At 39.4% G+C, this 18,675-nt stretch overlaps 3 protein-coding genes across 10 annotated transcripts in view; 2 read left to right on the top strand and 1 right to left on the bottom strand.

Annotated features, from left to right (window-relative positions):
- nav1a (neuron navigator 1a) overlaps positions 1-1,163 on the bottom strand; it is an 82,718-nt gene extending 81,555 nt beyond the window's left edge. For all 8 annotated transcript variants that reach the window (XM_072367914.1, XM_072367915.1, XM_072367916.1 and 5 more), the window contains exon 1: positions 1,073-1,163. The gene's annotated coding sequence lies outside the window, so the exon portion shown is untranslated. The remainder of the gene's footprint in view (positions 1-1,072) is intronic.
- Positions 1,164-4,414: 3,251 nt separating this feature from the next.
- The window catches only part of csrp1a (cysteine and glycine-rich protein 1a), a 71,964-nt gene continuing 57,703 nt past the window's right edge, over positions 4,415-18,675 (top strand). The window contains exons 1-6 of the mRNA XM_072367292.1: positions 4,415-4,712; positions 7,014-7,123; positions 8,165-8,333; positions 8,413-8,542; positions 8,618-8,714; positions 10,341-10,521. Coding sequence (XP_072223393.1) covers positions 7,015-7,123; positions 8,165-8,333; positions 8,413-8,542; positions 8,618-8,714; positions 10,341-10,417 — 582 coding nt within the window. The 5' untranslated portion in view covers positions 4,415-4,712; position 7,014 and the 3' untranslated portion in view covers positions 10,418-10,521. The remainder of the gene's footprint in view (positions 4,713-7,013; positions 7,124-8,164; positions 8,334-8,412; positions 8,543-8,617; positions 8,715-10,340; positions 10,522-18,675) is intronic.
- Positions 11,609-13,834, top strand: phlda3 (pleckstrin homology-like domain, family A, member 3). The gene is made up of 2 exons (XM_072366884.1): positions 11,609-12,283; positions 13,282-13,834. The coding sequence occupies exon 1, from the start codon at positions 11,860-11,862 to the stop codon at positions 12,274-12,276; it is 417 nt and encodes a 138-aa protein (XP_072222985.1). The 5' UTR covers positions 11,609-11,859; the 3' UTR covers positions 12,277-12,283; positions 13,282-13,834.

Here is an 18,675-nt window from a genome sequence, read left to right as displayed (position 1 = left end):
GGTATCTGTTGTCTATACGTGTGTCTGAACCAGTGTGCACGTCTGAAAGAAACAAGCATCAAGAGGGAGGAACAGCCCATCCATCACTCCTCTAATGTGATCCACTCTTCCAATGAAAGGGGGAGGCAGAATGAGAAATAAGGGAGATTCAGAAGACAAGCTGGAAACAGAAGGAAGGGGAAGGAACAAGAGCAGAGTAACCGCTCTGCTGACGTCTCTCTCCCCGCTTATAAATGAAAAGAAAGAATACAATTGTGAATCCAAGACTCGGCTCCGCAAGAACTGTCCTCATAAACCAAGGAATGTAAAGAATTAATCATGTGTCAGTCCTGCGGAAATATCTGATCCAGTTTACAGAGAATAATGCATTTGGTCTTGTGAGACACACTGCAACATCAAGTATCTTAGACACAAACAGTTCATTATTAATGTAACCACTTTTTTCTTCTGGTTTTCTGTTTAGACCATTGTGCAACATTGGTCTAAACTTTTGCATTCCCAGTTTTTTTGTGAGATCTGGTTATTTTGTTATTTTTCCTCATGTTTATTTTTCTATTCTATTCGTCTTCTCTGCCAAGACAAATCTGTGTCTTTCTCCGTGTCTCTGCTCTCATATTTCTGCTGTGCTGGCTTACAGTTTGGCACACTGTTGTTAGGGACAGCGCTGCATATTTAATGATGCCTGCGATACACAGCAGGATCAAATCCCTTACATATCCCTCTAATGATTCCCAATTCAGAATACACATCCGACAGCTTCAGTTACAATCTAAAAGTTGTTGGAGTTGTGCCATCATTAAGTTATTCGCAGACTTGCAGTAGAGTATACCCTGAGAGCTCTCTGGCAGATCACATATTGATCAGGCATTGACTTGGCCTGTAAGTCACAGAATGGAAAACATGTGCAGCGAAACTGAATTTAGAAAAAAACAACTGCTCATCAACCATGATGCATTAGAATATAAAATGCACATCACCACCCCCCAACATGCCAGCTGTACACATAACCTCTCGTCTCTTTTTCCCCATACTGTATGCTGGTCATACTGTACAAAATGACTTTGTTGCTCACCTCCAAATCTTCACATCAACATCAGGGACGCTCCTGTTTTTCTCAGTTCCCAACGCATGATCAAAAAGTGTGAAACTCCCGCAACACTCCAAAGGCGCCCACAAGCACAACACACTCTCACATGATCTGTTGCTTTGTCTCAGAGCTCATGAAAAAACGGGAAGTGACTTCTAGCACAGGATTATGGGTAGCAGTGTGCAGTGAGTGTGTGTTTATGTGCTTGGGTTGAGGGGAGGGGGGTTTAATGTCATAGCTAATCTTCAGATGTCCCCCAAGGCAACCCCCCCAAAACCCAAGAGACAGACCCTGACAGACGCTGTTTTGACAATGGGACACTTGTGTCACTGTCACCCTGAGGGGCATATGGAGTGGTGGAGGGAGGGGGCAACTCCAACATGGTGACTGTCTGGGAAATTGGGCCTGAAATGAGAAGCTTGGCTGTGATCAGCACAGTCATGTTAAAACAAGAAGACACAGGATTAGCAAACAGGAACAGCAGGTAATTTGAGTTAAGAGGAAGTCCCGAGTTCTCTTTAAAATGGTGAACGATATTACCACAGTGATCTGTCAGAGTGTGTCATCAGCACCCTGAGACTTTCTCTACAGTTTTAAAATTGTAACTCCTGGGACACGACTCTTACCAGTCGATGGTGTCAGCATGCCTCATCTTAAACAGCAGCGTACCAGATGGAGATGTAGATTTGACAATGAACAAGCTGGAAATCACACAGCCAAAGGCATATTCACGGTACTAAGACAACCCTGACCTGCTTATGTTATGGTAATCTATTTGGTAAAGGATGTGAATACCGTAAGAATAAACCACATTATGGAGTAGATTATAAGGACATATTATTGTAAAAAAAAAAAAATCAACATTTATTCATTTAATGATCCAAAGTTTTGTAATTTCAAAGCCAGAACCATCACAGTTTGAATTCCAAGATTCTCAGAGAACAGTATTGATTTTTGAGATTTAAAACAGTTTCATAAAGATGTTGGTCAGTATCTCTTTATTTGCACAAAAAATAAATAGGTTGCTTAGAAACGCTGCTCTGAAACATATCTTTCAAATACATGTGCATCAGGTCGCTGTGATCTAACAGATGTTGCCCGGCTGATTCATCTTCGAAAACACTAGTAAATAAAGCAGTGGTTGAGAGTTTGTGAACTCTGTAGAATTTCCCATAATTCTGCAGAAACATGTCCAAAAACACATTTCCATTCAGTTCCTAAATGTAGATAAATAAAACCTACCAAACATTTCGTCATTTACTGAGAATATATATTTTGTTTTGATACATATTTACAAGAGCTTGTAGCTTATATAAAATGCTTGTTTTTTTAATAAAAAGTCTGTTTTCTTGTCTCAAGTGTTTAACAGCAAACTATAAAATGGTTCACTGTGAGCCTGTACTTGTTAAGAACTGTACATCCTTCTGGAAATTACCTCTGCTAATTGTCATTTTTAGCAATTTATTGCTGCTCATTTGCTGTGGAGCAAATGTTGCAATTAAAAGTTCATCGCTTGTGCGTTGTTTGTAATTAATAATGACCAATCATATAATTACTTATTTTAATCTGGAGAGCAGAATGGTAACAAAATGATTGAAAGTAGAATATTTTCTGGTTGGGGCATTAACGAGAAAAGTCTAATGTCAATTCAATCTTTGAAAAAAAATCTTAACACTCAATCTATAACTGATTAGACTACCCTGACCTCGACATCTGTGACACTGAAAATGGTGCTATGTTTAACTGAGGTCAACACACACATCTGTCATGTGATGCCCCAACTCACGAAACAGTATCAATCTACTTTATTCTATGCACCCTGCAGGGGTACAACTTTGTTTCATTGCCTTTTATTCCGGCTTGATGGAGAAGACAAACTGGAAAAATTTGACTTCATCCATCAGCTGTGCCTGTCAAATGATCTGCCAGCTCCAAATGCCACAAACAGGAAATGGCTATCTTAAAAAATTGCTCTTGCATGCTATAATGTCAGAGTGGTTCTACTTTGGCTTTGTAATGGAAAACTCAGCACATCGCTTGTGAAAAATGTTTGCGGTTGGTTGATATGTTAATTTACCTCTATACTTGAAGTGACTAAGTTGTTCAAATACACTTTTGCATGATTGTTTCTCGGATATCATCATTTACAGAATTAACATGTAACAGGGAACTGATTGTTTTTGAGTTAATATTTGAATTACAAGAATTTCTGATTAACTTTTTGACCATCAACTAATCACTTAATAAAAACGTTAAGAGTTATTAACACAGAACATGCAGACTGCCATTATCGTCCTGCTAGTTCATTACTAATGAAGAAAAAAATACCACAACAAAAAAAGTGGAAATGCTTTCATTAGAGAAAGATTTTTTTTTACATTTCTACAGTAGAAATAGAAAATAAAAAGCTGCAAATCATTTTCTTCACATTTTTCTGTTTTCTAACAACCATGTGTACATATTTTTCTTTTTCATTTTGTTTAAATTTTATTGTACATTTATGCACATATTTCTATTCACACTGTTTCATAATGCTATTTTTTAATCACATTCAAAAGACTTAATGATTGAGTTTGAGCTTTATATCAAAACCAACTTTTAGAAATGTGTTACTAGTGTAATAGTGAGCATACATTTAGATCAGTCAAAAGAATCACGACTAGTTTGTATAGGTGTTCAATATTGCAAATGGCCACACGGTGGCAGCAGATGTGTATCATAAAAGAGTTGGACTCGGATCATCCTCCCTGCTTTCTCTGTGTTAGAAAGTTCCACCGGTTTATTTCTTTCTCATCCATTAAGCATATCTGAGCGACCTTTAACAGCCTAAATGTCAGTCAATGTTATGGTAATAAAGCTGGAATTACTTTGAAATTGCATCTTGTTGTGTAAGAGGGGAAATAAGCCAACTTCTCATTTGGTAATTGAAATTGATTGAATATTAAAGGTTAACCTCTGACCAGACTGAATCTTAAGATGAAGCAAATAATCAAATAAACAAAATCTGAAATCTGTAAATCAGCAGTGAGCTGGACAGCCGTATTTGCTCACTTTAACCTACTGTCTCTGCTGCTTAAAGAAATCTTAAGGATATCAGTTTTTTTTTATTCAAAGAAAAAAATCTGTCCTATAAACATGATAGCTGAAACAGAAAAACACATCGTTCTTTTTTTTCTATTTTCTATACTTTTAACTCTTCATAGGTATAGAAAGTTATCTCTGAAGTAAAAGACAATGCACGACTTTTCAATTCCAGCTCCCTGCCCTTCACCCCTGTGACCCCACCCCTCTTTGCTCACTGTGTCTCTCTCACTTGTTGAGTCAGTCAGAAAATGCCTTCTTCCTCAACAGGCAATACGTTTGCACATTGAAGCAGCAACAACAGAGGCTCCTCCCTTTCAGCACATCTGGAGCAGCGTAAGAGCAAAGAGGCAAATACTGGACTGGAACTATTAGTATTAAGTAATCCAACTTGTAGGACCTTAGTTCCTCTCCAACAGTGACACTATCCTTCTATCTAACTTTGGTTTGCTGGTTTCCTGAACACACCCTGGTGCTGCACTGAGGCTGCTCCAGTCTGAGAGCCAAACTTCACTCTATCCACGACAGCAACTACAAACTGCAGGTAAGTTCATATTTTACAGACTGATTCAACGTCCTGTTTCTCTGTTTATGCTAGACTGCTGATGCATGATGGGAAAGGAGGTCATATCACCAGAATGACAATTTTATCTCAGATCTTTTAGAGCAAACTCACCTGACAGTGGGCTGTTAAAATAGCAATGTACATCAAAATGTACACCTCAAAATGACTTATTTAAAGTTGCTGCTGTGATCATTCAGACGTGACATGTAGCCACCTCTGGTTCATGAACAAACTTCCTGATTTGTAGGAGTTTATGCTCCACACCTCCCTCGCTCGGCTATGTCAGATCTTTCTTCTACAACCGTCTGTGGTCTCACATGTCTAAACTTGTGGAGCCACAGCTATCAACATGGACCAGTATTACTCTTCAAGAAGATTCTATGAATAATTTAACCCTCAATGATTTTACTTATGTATAGTATCCACATATTCCTACTATAGTATTAACAACTGTCAGTTCTCAGTTCAATCAGATAAACTGTCATTTCAGCAGAATTCATCAGTGCAAATATTTTCGAAATTCTTCACCTTATTTGCATACTTGGTCCTGAAGCTGTGAGCCTGAGTCGTCATCAGTTCATGTCCAAGCTTTCAGCCTCTTCTTTTGTTCCTTGCTGATTGTCTGGCTTCCAAAATGCTTTAAAAAGGCAAACATACTTCAGACTTACCCACTGAAGTCAGTTTTTCCTAGCTGGGCTGGTGGAAAGCTCTAAAAAGCCATTTCTGTGACACTGCCTGGTGCCAAAAACATTCCTGACATATCTGCCTTTACTGGCATTCATTGCGGTTCCATGACTGTAAGCGACACAAATTACAGTCCTTTACATGACAGCAATCCCATAAATGTTGGCTGGTGTCTGTGTGGCTGTGAATATAAATAATCTTGAGGGGAGCATTAAAAATTGAGACCTTCTACTTTCCATGTTTCACATCCTGAACTCTTCTCAGTTCAGACTTCTGTGGCTAAGCCGATGGTGAGTTGCTGTTTCAATTTCAAAATGTGTTTCAAATGAACCCCGAGTCCACAGCCAGGTCAGTGATTAAAGCAAAGATCAATAATAAAGTCTAAAGTACCAACTACCAACTTCTCATAGAAGCACTTTTCAAAAGTGTGAAAATAATACAGTTCAAAACAATGTGATAAAATAATAGCCTGAGAAATTGATACGTTAACGTCTTATTGCATATTAGAAATACTGGAATGAACACCAAAATGACTTCTTTCTCACAGCCAACTATTTTCATTACTGTCTGGCCTTTAATTACACCCACAAAGTTTGAGTCACTGCCAGCTCTAGTGGAGCAGCCACTCCAGACACTAACCACTACTACTTTATTTTTAGCTGTGATTTAACACCACACAATAAGCTTATTTTATATTAACAGCTGTTAATTTGGAGGTCTTTTGTCTTCATTTCAAACAGAGACAGTTTATCTGTGTGGTAAAATATGCTGTAATGACTTGCTGTAGAAAACAGGAACTATGTGCAGGGGTGATAGGAAATGGGCTAATGGGCTCTGTCCTGAGAGCTCTGCTCTCTGCACTGACAAGAGCAATAAAGCTGGCCTTGGTGCAGAGGCTGCCACTTACTGGGCTTCGGTCATGCCAAACACAAAAGATATAGCCGAGAGCGACATAAAGTTCAGAACAGTGATGAAAAGTGAGGAAGACAGGAGGGAGGAGGAGGTGAAAGTCACGAACAGTGAGGTGGGAGGGTTTACACGGTCAGGAATGTGGAAGTGGATACGTGAGACTGGACAGGGAGGGCCGTGCTGGGAAACACTGTGGGTAGAGACAGGCAGGTTGCCAGGGTCTTTCACATCCCAACAGCTTTAAAACTCCTCACAAAGCCACACTTTCAAATTATTTCCACACCGATGGAATCTAGTTTTCCAAGAGAGCAACTTTCATCTTCATCTTGCCCTTTAGCAGAAGAAGGAATTATATCATTTTCCCAGTACTCGCTTGTTGAACCTTCACAGAAGTCACAGTGAACTGGCAGGAAGGAAATTACAGCCTTGAAGCAAGAATTACAGATGACCAAATCTGGATATTTAAGTCAGTTTCTTACATAAATACTCATACATATTTTTACTTGATAGTGTCTAAATTAATGTATAAGTCCACTTGTCCATCTATTTTTCTCTACTTCAGTTAAACCAATCATCATCAGTCAAAAGCCTCTCAGCTTTTCAAGAAATCAGTCCATTCTCTTTGAAATGTAGGTGACAACTGAATGTGGTTAAATCTTTATAGATTTTCATTCATGATTTTCAAAGGATGCCTTTAGGAGGAGGAAACAAGTGTGGCCGCTGTTCGAAGACAGTTTACTTTGCAGAGGAGGTTCTCTGTGACGGGCGGAGCTTCCACAGGTCCTGCTTCCTGTGCAGTGAGTAAACTTTTTGATGTTTCCTGTGATAGACCTTGTGTCTGAGTCACTGAAATTATGACAATTGCTATTATGGTCACAAACATGGTAAACAAGCCTTGTATGGACTCCTACTCCCCTGTTATTAAAACGGACGTGTGCATATGTCAACAGAACAGTACCATACAATACAAGGAGATCATTTTGTTTGATATATAGTACATTAATCCGCATCTTGGTGTACTGGATATTTTTCTTATAGACATCAAGGCTTGTGCCGCATTCAGTGAAAACTAAGAACTTGGAATTTTACTGTCCGCTAAGATGAATTTAAGAAAATGCTACAAGAGGTCATATTTTTATCTGGGCCAAGAGCACATAAAATATTTCCTCTACTGCTCTTAATCTAATAAAACATTAGGCACAGTTCCTTTAGATCCATTTAAGCTTATGTCTACATTCGGTTAAGTGAATTTATTACTGCTGACGAGCATTTTTTGGCAACGGCAAAAGAGTAGAAAAGTTGAAGACAGCATTTTTTTTTTCTGTTTTGTGCATCAAATTTACAAATATGTGATTTCTAGTTCCATCTTCTTACTACTGAGGTATGCTTGTCTTTTAAAAGAGAATGACCACTGGCTTTTGGCATTGCACTCTTTTGAACTTCAGATTTTTAAAAGCACACTTTATGGTAACAAACTATTTTCACCCTCAAAAAGCCAAAATGGTTTGGAACAATTTAGTAGGTATATGTCTCCTGTGACCAACAAAATTCAGTGTGGTTTAATAAGTCTTTACTTTTTTGCCTCAGTTTGAAAAAAAAAAGTGTGGGTTCATGGAGTTCTGAGAGGAGATATTTGTGTTCCTGCTTTGTAATCAAACATTCCTGCACTGGAATTTTGATGAGAACATGTTTCTTCAATAGATTTGTGCCATAAAAGGAAACATTTAGAGGCCTATCTAAACACATGGATGTGCTCAACAACATTAACACAAATATGCAAAACAATAATATATGTAAGTGCGTTTGCGTGCATGTGCGCACGCAATGTGTTTGTGCAGTGGTGTGTGGGAAGAACTTGGACAGCACAACTGTTGCCGTTCATATGGATGAAATCTACTGCAAGGCATGCTATGGCAAGAAATACGGACCAAAAGGCTACGGTTATGGTCAGGGAGCAGGGACCCTGAGCATGGATAAAGGAGAGTCTCTGGGTATTACACATGAAACGTGAGTAACCCACAACCATGCATATTTCTTGATGTCTTTTACACCCTTCGTCCAAATTTGTGACCTCTTTCCCCATTAGACCTGGTCCGCATCGTCCGACCACCAACTCAAACCCCTCCAAGCTGGCTCAGAAGTTTGGAGGGTCAGACAAGTGTCCCCGCTGTGGCAAGGCTGTCTACGCTGCTGAGAAGGTTATCGGAGCTGGGAGTGTAAGAAAACCTCACATGTAGACGCATGTTCAAGTAAAAAACACAGCCCTTCATGAACCCTCCATGTACTCACAGGCCTGGCATAAGATTGGATGCTTCACCTGTGCCACATGTGGGAAGAGCCTTGAGTCGACCACACTAGCTGACAAGGATGGAGAAATCTACTGCAAAGGTACAACTTCTCTGTGGAAACACATCAATTATTCACACAGAAATCCTCTATATGAAAATTACCAAACACAAAACACAGGTATGAAATATATGTAGCAGTCAGGCTTAATGTTGGACTAAGTAAATACAAACACTATTTATGACTTATGTTGTGGGAGTATAACACTGGAGATGGGAAAGCCTATCAATTATATAGGATTCATTTTACTTAATTTGGTTGGTTTGAGGATAGCTAACATTTGTAAGATCAACCTCATCTTTGAACTGTCCAACAGTAGTTCTGAGTCCAAACCTGTTTCAAATGTTAATGCCTTATCCATGCTTATTCTTTCCGGCCCAAGGCAGCTACATGGGTTTGAAGGGCCGATGATAAAATGTATGCATCTTAATTGTGCGCTTCATGACTGAAAAAGCCAGACTGCACAAATCAAACTTTGGGGGTGAAGTTGTTGTTTCAAAGTCAGTGTTTCGAAGTGTTTCGAAGTGTTTCGAGTGTTTCGAAGTCTACATCCTGGTTAAAAAGGTAAAGTATTTTATGCAAAAACAAAATGCAAAGATGAATATTATCCATCCAAATCAGTAAAGAACCAGCCATACCAAAAGATGATTAACTCCCTGATGCAGCCCAATAAGATCCCAGGCACAAATCCTCACCTTTCCCTCACAGTATGTCTGATCATCCTGATCTTTTCTGCAAAGATGCCTGAGCGTTGTGATAAAGAAAAACAAACAAAATAGTTAGGGGCATTCACACTAATGCAACCAGCAATGTATTTTTTTTAGTCGCCACCCTGTGAGTGTCACAATGACTTGTAATAAACACAATATTGCAGCAGAGGGCCCACTAATACTAACAAATAGCTTCAAGTATACAACCATAAAATGCAAACACAGCATTTTAGGGTTCCTTCATTGTGAATTCACAAATGTCTGCACTGTTATGTTTACACAATGGTTTCATAAACCTTCAATGCATACCTGGCCAGTGTACAGTTTGTGTATTTTACACTAATAGTGTATCTCTTCGTGTGTCTTGCTGTGCACATCTGTACAAAAACAGCTCTACTATGGATGGATTTAACTGAATTCAATTACATTTAAATGTTTCTTAATCTGCAGCACGTTGTGTTATTTTGGTGAAACTTATTTTGATCATGGTGCAGATTGTATAACTAACATCTACAGCATCACTGGACAGTATTATTAAACTTTTAAAGTATATAACCTATATCAACACGTGGCCTACATGTACACAGGCTATTTAGCGTAGTTTGTGTTGATTCAGAGTTAACAACGTAGCCTCCAATGCGTTGATGTCTGACGAAAGGCCTGTCTTGCACCAGCTAAGGCTACATTTGTATGTTTGTCAGCTCAAAATCGAGACCTTGCTCAATGAATCGTTCACATATCATTCCCTGTATTAATTATAAGAAGAAATCTACTTTCTTATTTTACAGTCATCCAGGTGTATGAACCGAAGGCCTGCTCCTGACCCTACAGACCCCCTTCCAAACCTTGCAAAGGCTAAAAAAAATAGTCAAAATGGGATTAACCAAGGCTTAGTTAGCAAATCAGTCAGTCATTCAGTCGATTCAAAGCTCGATAACATTACCTTTGTTTCCAACAGGGTGCTATGGCAAAAATTTTGGTCCCAAGGGATTTGGGTACGGACTTGGAGCCGGAGCATTGGCGCACACCCAGTAGAAACCACAGTGCCAAGTCTCCAGATAACTGCACTTCTCTCTCCATTCTGCAGAGGGCAGGCTGCTACAGTTACCCTGACAGACATATTATTCACAAAAACCTGAGTACAGTCGACAGGAAAACACGCCAAAAAATAATCTCATAGGCCACTAATGCTGATAAAATGTATTGCTGATGTATAAAAAAATGTTGTTACCCAACTCTGGACTTAAATAAATTTCACCATTGACATTATTCTGAAGTTGTTGCTTTGTTCTGCAAATTTAATAATGGTATCTCAATATAATACAGTCTATGTAAAACAGTAAATGTCTTGTTTACAGCATGTATTCTTGACCTGATGATAATTAATAAAATTAAAACAAAAAAAAGTTTTTAGTGTCATTTAAAAAAAAAAAACTCCTCTCTTGTATGTGTAGGGAATAGGAAAGTGAAGTAGCTCCTTGGGTGAGTGAGTGAGTTCAAAGACATGACATGTGTACATCGTATCCATTCCTCCCATAATATTGCAGTGACACACCTCCCACTGCCGATATCACATGAGATGGATTGGTATAGTGTAGAATTGGGGGAATATGAGCTTCACTCCAGCCACAAAGTTTATTTTTGACACATTTGTTTCTGTGAATGAGCGGGATAATAAAATATGTAAAATTATATGTCAGAGCAGGACATTTGCAATCAGTCCTTCCTTGCACACTTTCCATTTTCTGCTCATTTCTCTTGTGGCCTACTTTGTTTCTCTCTCACAAGTCCACATTGCAGCATTTAAAATCTTTGTCCAACCTTAAGCCTCCCACTCACATTCCAGCTCTCAAAGAGACAAGATTAAGTAATATGTCATAAACATTTTTTATTTATTTATTCTTTTAAGTTTTAAATTTGATCAACTATCTTTTGCTGCTTCACATTCATATTTTCAGTACAGTGCAGTAGGTGTTCTTCGACCTCAGTAAAAGGTGGCTACCTGCATTTCTGATGACACATTATCAGAGTGCAGAGTGCCATAAAACCCAACTGTATTCTGTCTCTCTCACAAACACGTGTGTGCACACGCACACACAGGCTGAGATACTAACACACAAGAGGCATACTCAGGCACGGAATTCCATAAGCAGCCCGGATCTATTCTGTCGTCACAGCAGAGGAGGCGGGCTGCTACTTGAAGTAAGAAGGTCCACAGAGGATTCGGGCATGTCCAAACATATCCAGCCAGACCAGCCTTCCAACCTCTACGGTGTGCTGTCATAACCAATAGGTTGGATTTGCAATCTGTATATATTTTTCAAAAGGTTGTTTTTTATTAACGTCTTAGCTTGAATGGAACACGATACATAGCCATAAAGGCGTACTTAATGGATTCACCCTGAGACGCATCACTGCTGGAGACATCTGTCTTTTTGATTTGAGAGTCATTCTGAGGACTGCGGCTCTGCCTGGCCATGTCTTTCCCGATCAAAGTGATGAGGGACGGGCTGCTGGAGAAGCGTAGCAGCGGGCTTTTCCAGCTGTGGAAGAAGAAGCGCTGTATGCTCACTGAGGAGGGTCTGCGCTTGAACAACTGCAAAGGCGGTGATGCTCCAGGTTCGGCGTGGAGCTCCAAAGCCAAGGAGCTCCGCTTCGAACGCATGGCCACAGTGGACTGCGTGGAGTACAAACGAGGGCTGGTGTACTTCACCGTGGTCATGGCTACAGGCAAGGAGATCGACTTTCGATGTCCTCAGGACGGCACGGCGTGGAACGCGGAGATTGCCTTGGCGCTGGTGCGCTATAAGAACCTGCAGGCCGTGCAGACTGGGAGGAACCGGCACCTGTCCACGACACATCTGGGCAGCGCCGGGGAAGATGAGGAGCTCTGACTCGAAGGTCAGTTTTCTGAGAGGTCTTTAGCTTACTGTCTTCTTCAAATATCCCCTTAAATTTGGTTTGTGACAATGAGGCACCACACCCACTCCTGGTTTAAAAGGTTTATTTCACTTTGCTTCTACAAAACTGTCTTAGTGAAACTGTTAGTTGATCAAATGAATCATCAGCACAACACCTCTAGAGCACGAGTAGAATTATCTGTAATTATTAAATTTAATTATATTTTTCTTCCATCAAATTAAAGTCGTCAAACACTCCAGTAGATGACACATCAGTTGATTTCTTCTCAGGGTGAAATGGTGCTAGTCACTGGAACAAGTTGGTACAGTGAGTGGCTGAAAACATCCAGTCACTTGGGGATGAGATGGCACATTTGTGTGAATCACTGGAGTTGAACCTATGCCAAAAGTTAATCACAAGTACCACTTCAGTGTTTAGTGTTCCACTGTCATCTCGCAGTCATCTCAGTGTTTCCTTACAGTCTGCATTCACTGAACCTCAGTCCTCTCAGGACACAAACCCCTCTCACTCGAGGACATAATTACGATGCAATGTGAGCCTCCAAAATAACATCTGCCTGCCTCTCCCTCATCAGGCAGGGGATTATTTTTAAACTCTCACACACACATTCAGGCACACACACACTCTTCTCTATTTAATGAAAACAGTTTGGCATTTTGAGTTGTGAGATCTAAGAGTTTTAATGCCCTTTTTTCAGCTTTTCTTCTATTCTACCACAACAGTGTTGTTTGCTGAAACTGATGTTTGAAATCTGAAATGAACAGAGTGTGAAATTCTCAACTATGAGCTCACAGCTCAGGAATCCACAGCGATGCTTCCTTAAGAGAGCTGCAAAAGTCAAGCGCTCAAATTAACTTAGTAGCCGTGGCAACAGTGTAAAATAAGTCACTGCACTTCGTAGAACATCATCAGCTGCCTCAGTGTTGAAAACATCAATTAACTGTTGAAAATTAAAAAATATTCTCCTCTCTTTTCAGCTTTCCTGCTCCCTGGGTGTGAGTCGGTCAGGGGGGAGATAAAGGTCATCACAACCCTGGGCTTGCTTCTGTGCTGCACAACATCATGGGATGTTTGGAAAAGCTGTCAGTGAATATGGATCAAAGTACTGAGAAAAAGAATCAAGGGAAATCCCTTTGTCTTCCCTCTTGAACATGCTGTCTCACAAAGCACAAATGGATGCCAGCTTTTTACTGTTATGACTTCATTTCCTGAGATCAGTGCACAGGCTCCTGCAGGAAAAGAAATATTTTTTGGACAGAAAGTGTTGAGCTTGAATACACATACACTTTGTGCCTTGGTATTTCAAAACTATTCTCTGCTTAAGACATTATTTTGTAATGCTGAAACAAAAGTAATTTAGTCATGCTTTTGATTAAATCCCTTGCTTTAGACCTTTTGTTACAGGCTGAACAGATCTGTCAGATGTTGAACATGAAGAAGAAGTATTTTGTTAGTATTCATTGCACATTGCATTCAATGTATTTTCTGAAACCATGTACAGTATTACAATTGTAAAATAAATAAATTCATTTTTTTGGAGAATCTTTCACCATATTTTTCTATACATGAATATGGTTTCCATTCTGTACATTGGCACATATGCCTCATGTATGTTAGCATTAAACTCTCAGCTCCAATTTATTTTATGTTCACACCATTAATGTCAATGCTCATCTGTTTCCGGTTGTGCTGCAACCTTGCTGTTATAGCCTCTGGAAAACGCACACATCCCAGCTGCATAAACACACACACGGGCACCGTGGCTATTGCATATCTGCCAGAGTCAGGATACCTTTTGTTGTGAACCGTGTGGAGGACTAATGAGAAGCTCTGTGGGCCTGAGGCATGTGCACACAAACATCCACCCACACATATTCACCTATAGGAGCACACCCAACACGAGATTCAGCACGGCCGAAGCATCAGCAGATTCCTGATAGCAAGACATAACTATATTGTTCATTTAAGAGTATTTTTCTGCCTGTGTGTGTCTGTTTGTCAAGAGTATAGCAGTCTGTGTTTGAGATGTGTGTGTGTTTGTGTGTTCGTCAGTAATAAAGGGCCGGCTGTGTTGCGACTTCTCTTGTTTCTGTGGAAAACCCCAATGCAAGCCAGACCGCGTGAGTCAGCAAGGGACCAGAAGCAGTTCAAGGAGTGGGAATACATCCACCGATGGATCTTTTTACAATGTGTGTGCATGTTTGTGTGTGTAGTGTGGCTGCAGAGGCCAGTGTAAATACACGTAGAACTTCATGAAAGGTAGCTGTGAAGGTGCAAATATGTGTCATATTTGCCACATGGCTTCAAAATCCATTTTTTCTGTATGTACTCACATTAATGTGTGGAATGCTTTGCCTAAACATTGTAACGTGTGTTCAGGGCTTCTGCTTTTCTTAGCAGATAAAACCAGATGTGGACGTGCACTTTTATTAAACCAGATCATGAAAGCTACAGTTGAATGAACGCTTGTCAGAGCTGGACTCCCAATGTTTCCTTATGTTCACACCACTGTTATTGCTAGTAGAGCAGTTATTTGATCAGTTTATCAGTGGCCATAGAAAAAAACTGGAAAAGTTATACAAGCCACACACACTTAGAGCTGCTGTGTGTGTGTTAAACCACTAGAGGTCTGTCTCCCCTGTTAAATGGACCTCTGTGTTCACTGATACTCGAATTACCATTTGTCTCATATGGGTGTGTAAAAAAATGTATGTGTAAGGCTATATTTTAACCAGGTTTTGATTATATTATATTACATTACATTGTATCATTTTAGATTAGATTAGATTGTTTTTTATATTTGCACCTTTTTAGGTAATATGAAGGGAGGAGACGGGCCCCACTTTGAATCCAGATGTAAGAACTTTCCTTTTTAAAAAAATGATAATTCATAAAGAACACATGATTTAACCTTAAAGCTGTCTTTGACAAAAATGATTGTACAATAATAACTACAGTTACTATTCATATTATCATACACGGTGATGTAGTGCAGGATATATACAGGTTTATGGAGTATACCCACTTATTTTTCAGCCTTCATAGAGTGTACCTACTTATGAAACTCCTCTTATTATGACCATCATGTTCAGTACTCTGTTCAATACAGGCAACAGTAGCTTGTCAGCTTATCTAACATGATAAAGTCATGACTGTCTCTGCTTTTCACTGGCTAACACTAGTTGCCTTTATTTGAAGGGTTGGTCACATTCATGCGTGGGATTTAGAGCATTTATTTTGTACTGATCCTGACTCTCTTACATCATCCCCAACATTAGAAGATATGTGACAATATGCAAAAATTCTTGGCCCTTTTTATTATCAACTATATGTGGCAAAGTACTCTTACACGTCACTGTTTATAATACAGTGGAAAAACTTTAGGTTGTTCAAATCTCCTTAGGTCAAGAGCATTCCCACTTCTCCAGGGACCACTACACCACTGCTCATACATATTGTCAATTTACTTATAAAACTGTGTAGAAATGTTTCTTATCATATCACTCTACACTCTAAATTGATACGTTATGATCAATGCGGACAGTGAGGCTCAAGATGCTGCCGCTCACCCTCAACTGAACGTTGAAGTCAACCAGCATGTGGCAGCAGAGGAACTTTCCTGGAGGGCCGGAGAGGAGGTCGAGAGAGGGTGAATTATCTGACAGCTTTAAAAGTGAGAATAACACTGATTGTGACAATGAAATCCAAGTGTTAGTGTCCCCCTGTAGCTCAGAGCCCAGGGGATCCAAGAGGCAAAGAGAGGACAAAGAAGATGGTGACCCAGTTAGCAGCAAAAAATTCAGGGTCTGTAATCAACCCTCCACCACCTCCTCTTGCACCAACACAAACAGTGAAACAGAGAAGGTAGAAATAGAGTCAGCCTCTTCCTCTACCTCCGCTCCAAGGAAGCGAAAAAAGAGAGGAGGATAAAGATGATGCAAGAAGCTGCAAATATTTGAAATTTTAACAGAAGTTGCTACCATAAACCTAAGTTTGCTGCCATAAATTACAAAGTCAGCACCTGTTCCCACACTGGATAATAAAAATGCCCTGCTCAGCTTCTAATATAGTATTTGAGTATAATTCTAGTTTAGCTTTTTCTTCTGAAGAGAATGGAAATATAGATGATCTTTCAAAATCTTGTTTGATTTAATTTATCAAGTATCCATGTTTTTTTTTTTAAATAAAAGCAATCCAGATTCTTAATTACATTCAAGATATTCTGTTCTTTGTATATCCAAATTAATTGCATATCATGTCCCTAATTGTGCAATCTAATGGGTGTTCGTATATATATGTCTGCATTATTTTTTGTAGTTTTCTCTCATTTATATACTTGAAATGAAGGTCATGATGCCGCGGTCCTAAAATTAGCCTCTGGGTCAGCAGAAACCCTGAACTCATTTGACAAAGAACAAACTACTTGGATTACATATTAAAACAAAATGTTAAGGGGATTGAAAATTACATAGTTGTTATTATTATGCATGAATATGTGCGTAATATGTACTATTGAATTAAATTCAATTAATGTTTAACATATGAGCACATTCCTGGTTCATCATTTGAGCTGCTATCATTCTTCTATGATGTGCAAAGACAAAACTCCAGGTTCTAACTGCTTGCCCCTCGTTTAGCTACAAAAATCTGTGACAGACAAATGGTCAGAGCAAGATTACGCAGTTGGAGAGATGGGCATGACTAAGAATAGCCTCCACTAAGACAGACAATGGGTGGTGCAGTTAAATAGAGGGACACTAATTCGTACGGTTCATCTCTGATTGTCCACTCTGCCTCTGTTGTGGTCGCATCTCTGTATTCCTGTCAGACCTGGTAAGGTACCTTCATGTTGCATTCTGCAAAGATTTTTTGGTATAGCATTAGGCATACAACTTTAGATTTGAAGACAATGACAGAGCATGCATTTACCTGATACCATGTTTTTTTTTAAATATCTGGTTCTTTCATCATTGTGCATTGTAATTGTGATATGAAGGTAGTGTTGTTTCCACTTTTGAAGTGAATATATATATTCTGTTAAGTATATGTGAAGTATTTTTGTTATGAAACTAATTTCCTATCACAACAGTCTGCAAGATGAAAATTTAGAACAATTTGAACAAGGGTTTTTAATGTTGAACAGAGCAGCTTCACTCTGTTCAATTGTGAGGTTGACGTGAACTTTCTAAAGCCCCTTACACTGTTTTTTGTTTTGCATTGCCCAGTTGCCTGCACTATAGGGGCTCATAAGCCCTCATGAGCTACTGATGGTAAATCCCTGATCCAGGCTGTGCACCCCAGAGCACAGTCACCCTCCACAGCTGTCTATCAGTTATCTGCAGTCTATTTGGGGAGACAGGCTACTCTAAATTCCTCTCCAGAGATAATCCTGAGGAGAAGGATGGAGATGAGGGATCTAAGGGGTGGATGAGGGGTGGCTTTCATTCTGGAATTTTCCAAATCTGCTGGAACGACTTGTTACAACATTGTTGGAGGTCTCGTGTAGCCTCATTCACAACATGGACCGAATGGGAGTAGAACATAAACAGATAGGGTGAGATAAGGTGAGACAGAAGGAGGGTATGCGGCAAATCTGTGATCGATAAGGGGAAGAAGTACATTGGACTGAGGGAGAAGAGGGGCAAGATAAGGTGAAGATAGAAGTGAAAACAAGAGTATGTAGACAAGCTGACAAATGAGGCCACTTAAAACACGTTTATTGTGTTGCAGTTTTAACAGACACAGCTTTTGGCACAGAGACCTGCTACTTTTGATATTTTTTCCCTTTTTTTGGTTGACCATGTCCTGTTATTCCACATGATACAAACCAGAAGTGAAGTCAAAAAGCTTGATTTATCTTAAAACTGGACACGAAGATGGATGAAAGACAAAGGCAAAGTTTTTTGCCAGGAGAATAAACTCTGATACCCAATGATTTCCAACATACAGTATATCATTAAACATCGATTTATCAGTTTGTTTTTACTTTTGGTTTTACCAGATTATCTTTGATGCATTCAGGTCAGCAGCCATGCTTTTACATATTAGAACTTTCTGCCTTGTTATTAATCAGTTTTTATTCTTGCTCCACATATGGTGTTCAGGTATTACAGATGATGTTTTTTTTTCATTTCATTACCACTATCTCCTTTGATTTTAGGATTTTGCTTCAACATATCAAACAAAAGTTTGTTTCTAAAGAGGCTTTTTGATAGTCCCACTGTGTTTGATTTAAATGTTGCTTGTCATTCATGGAAACAAAAAGTATGATTTCACTCCCAGCTGTCATTAGAGCATTAACCAGCAAGTATATCATAGTCAGTACGTGTCTAGCCTGTTTGAATGCTTTGGTCTCTGCTCCACATTAAAGT

Source organism: Leuresthes tenuis, unplaced genomic scaffold, assembly GCF_036924035.1.
Source record: "Leuresthes tenuis unplaced genomic scaffold, fLeuTen1.0.hap1 SCAF_16, whole genome shotgun sequence".
In the NCBI taxonomy this organism is placed as follows: Eukaryota; Metazoa; Chordata; class Actinopteri; order Atheriniformes; family Atherinopsidae; genus Leuresthes; species Leuresthes tenuis.
This window is presented reverse-complemented; position numbering and strand designations above follow the sequence as displayed.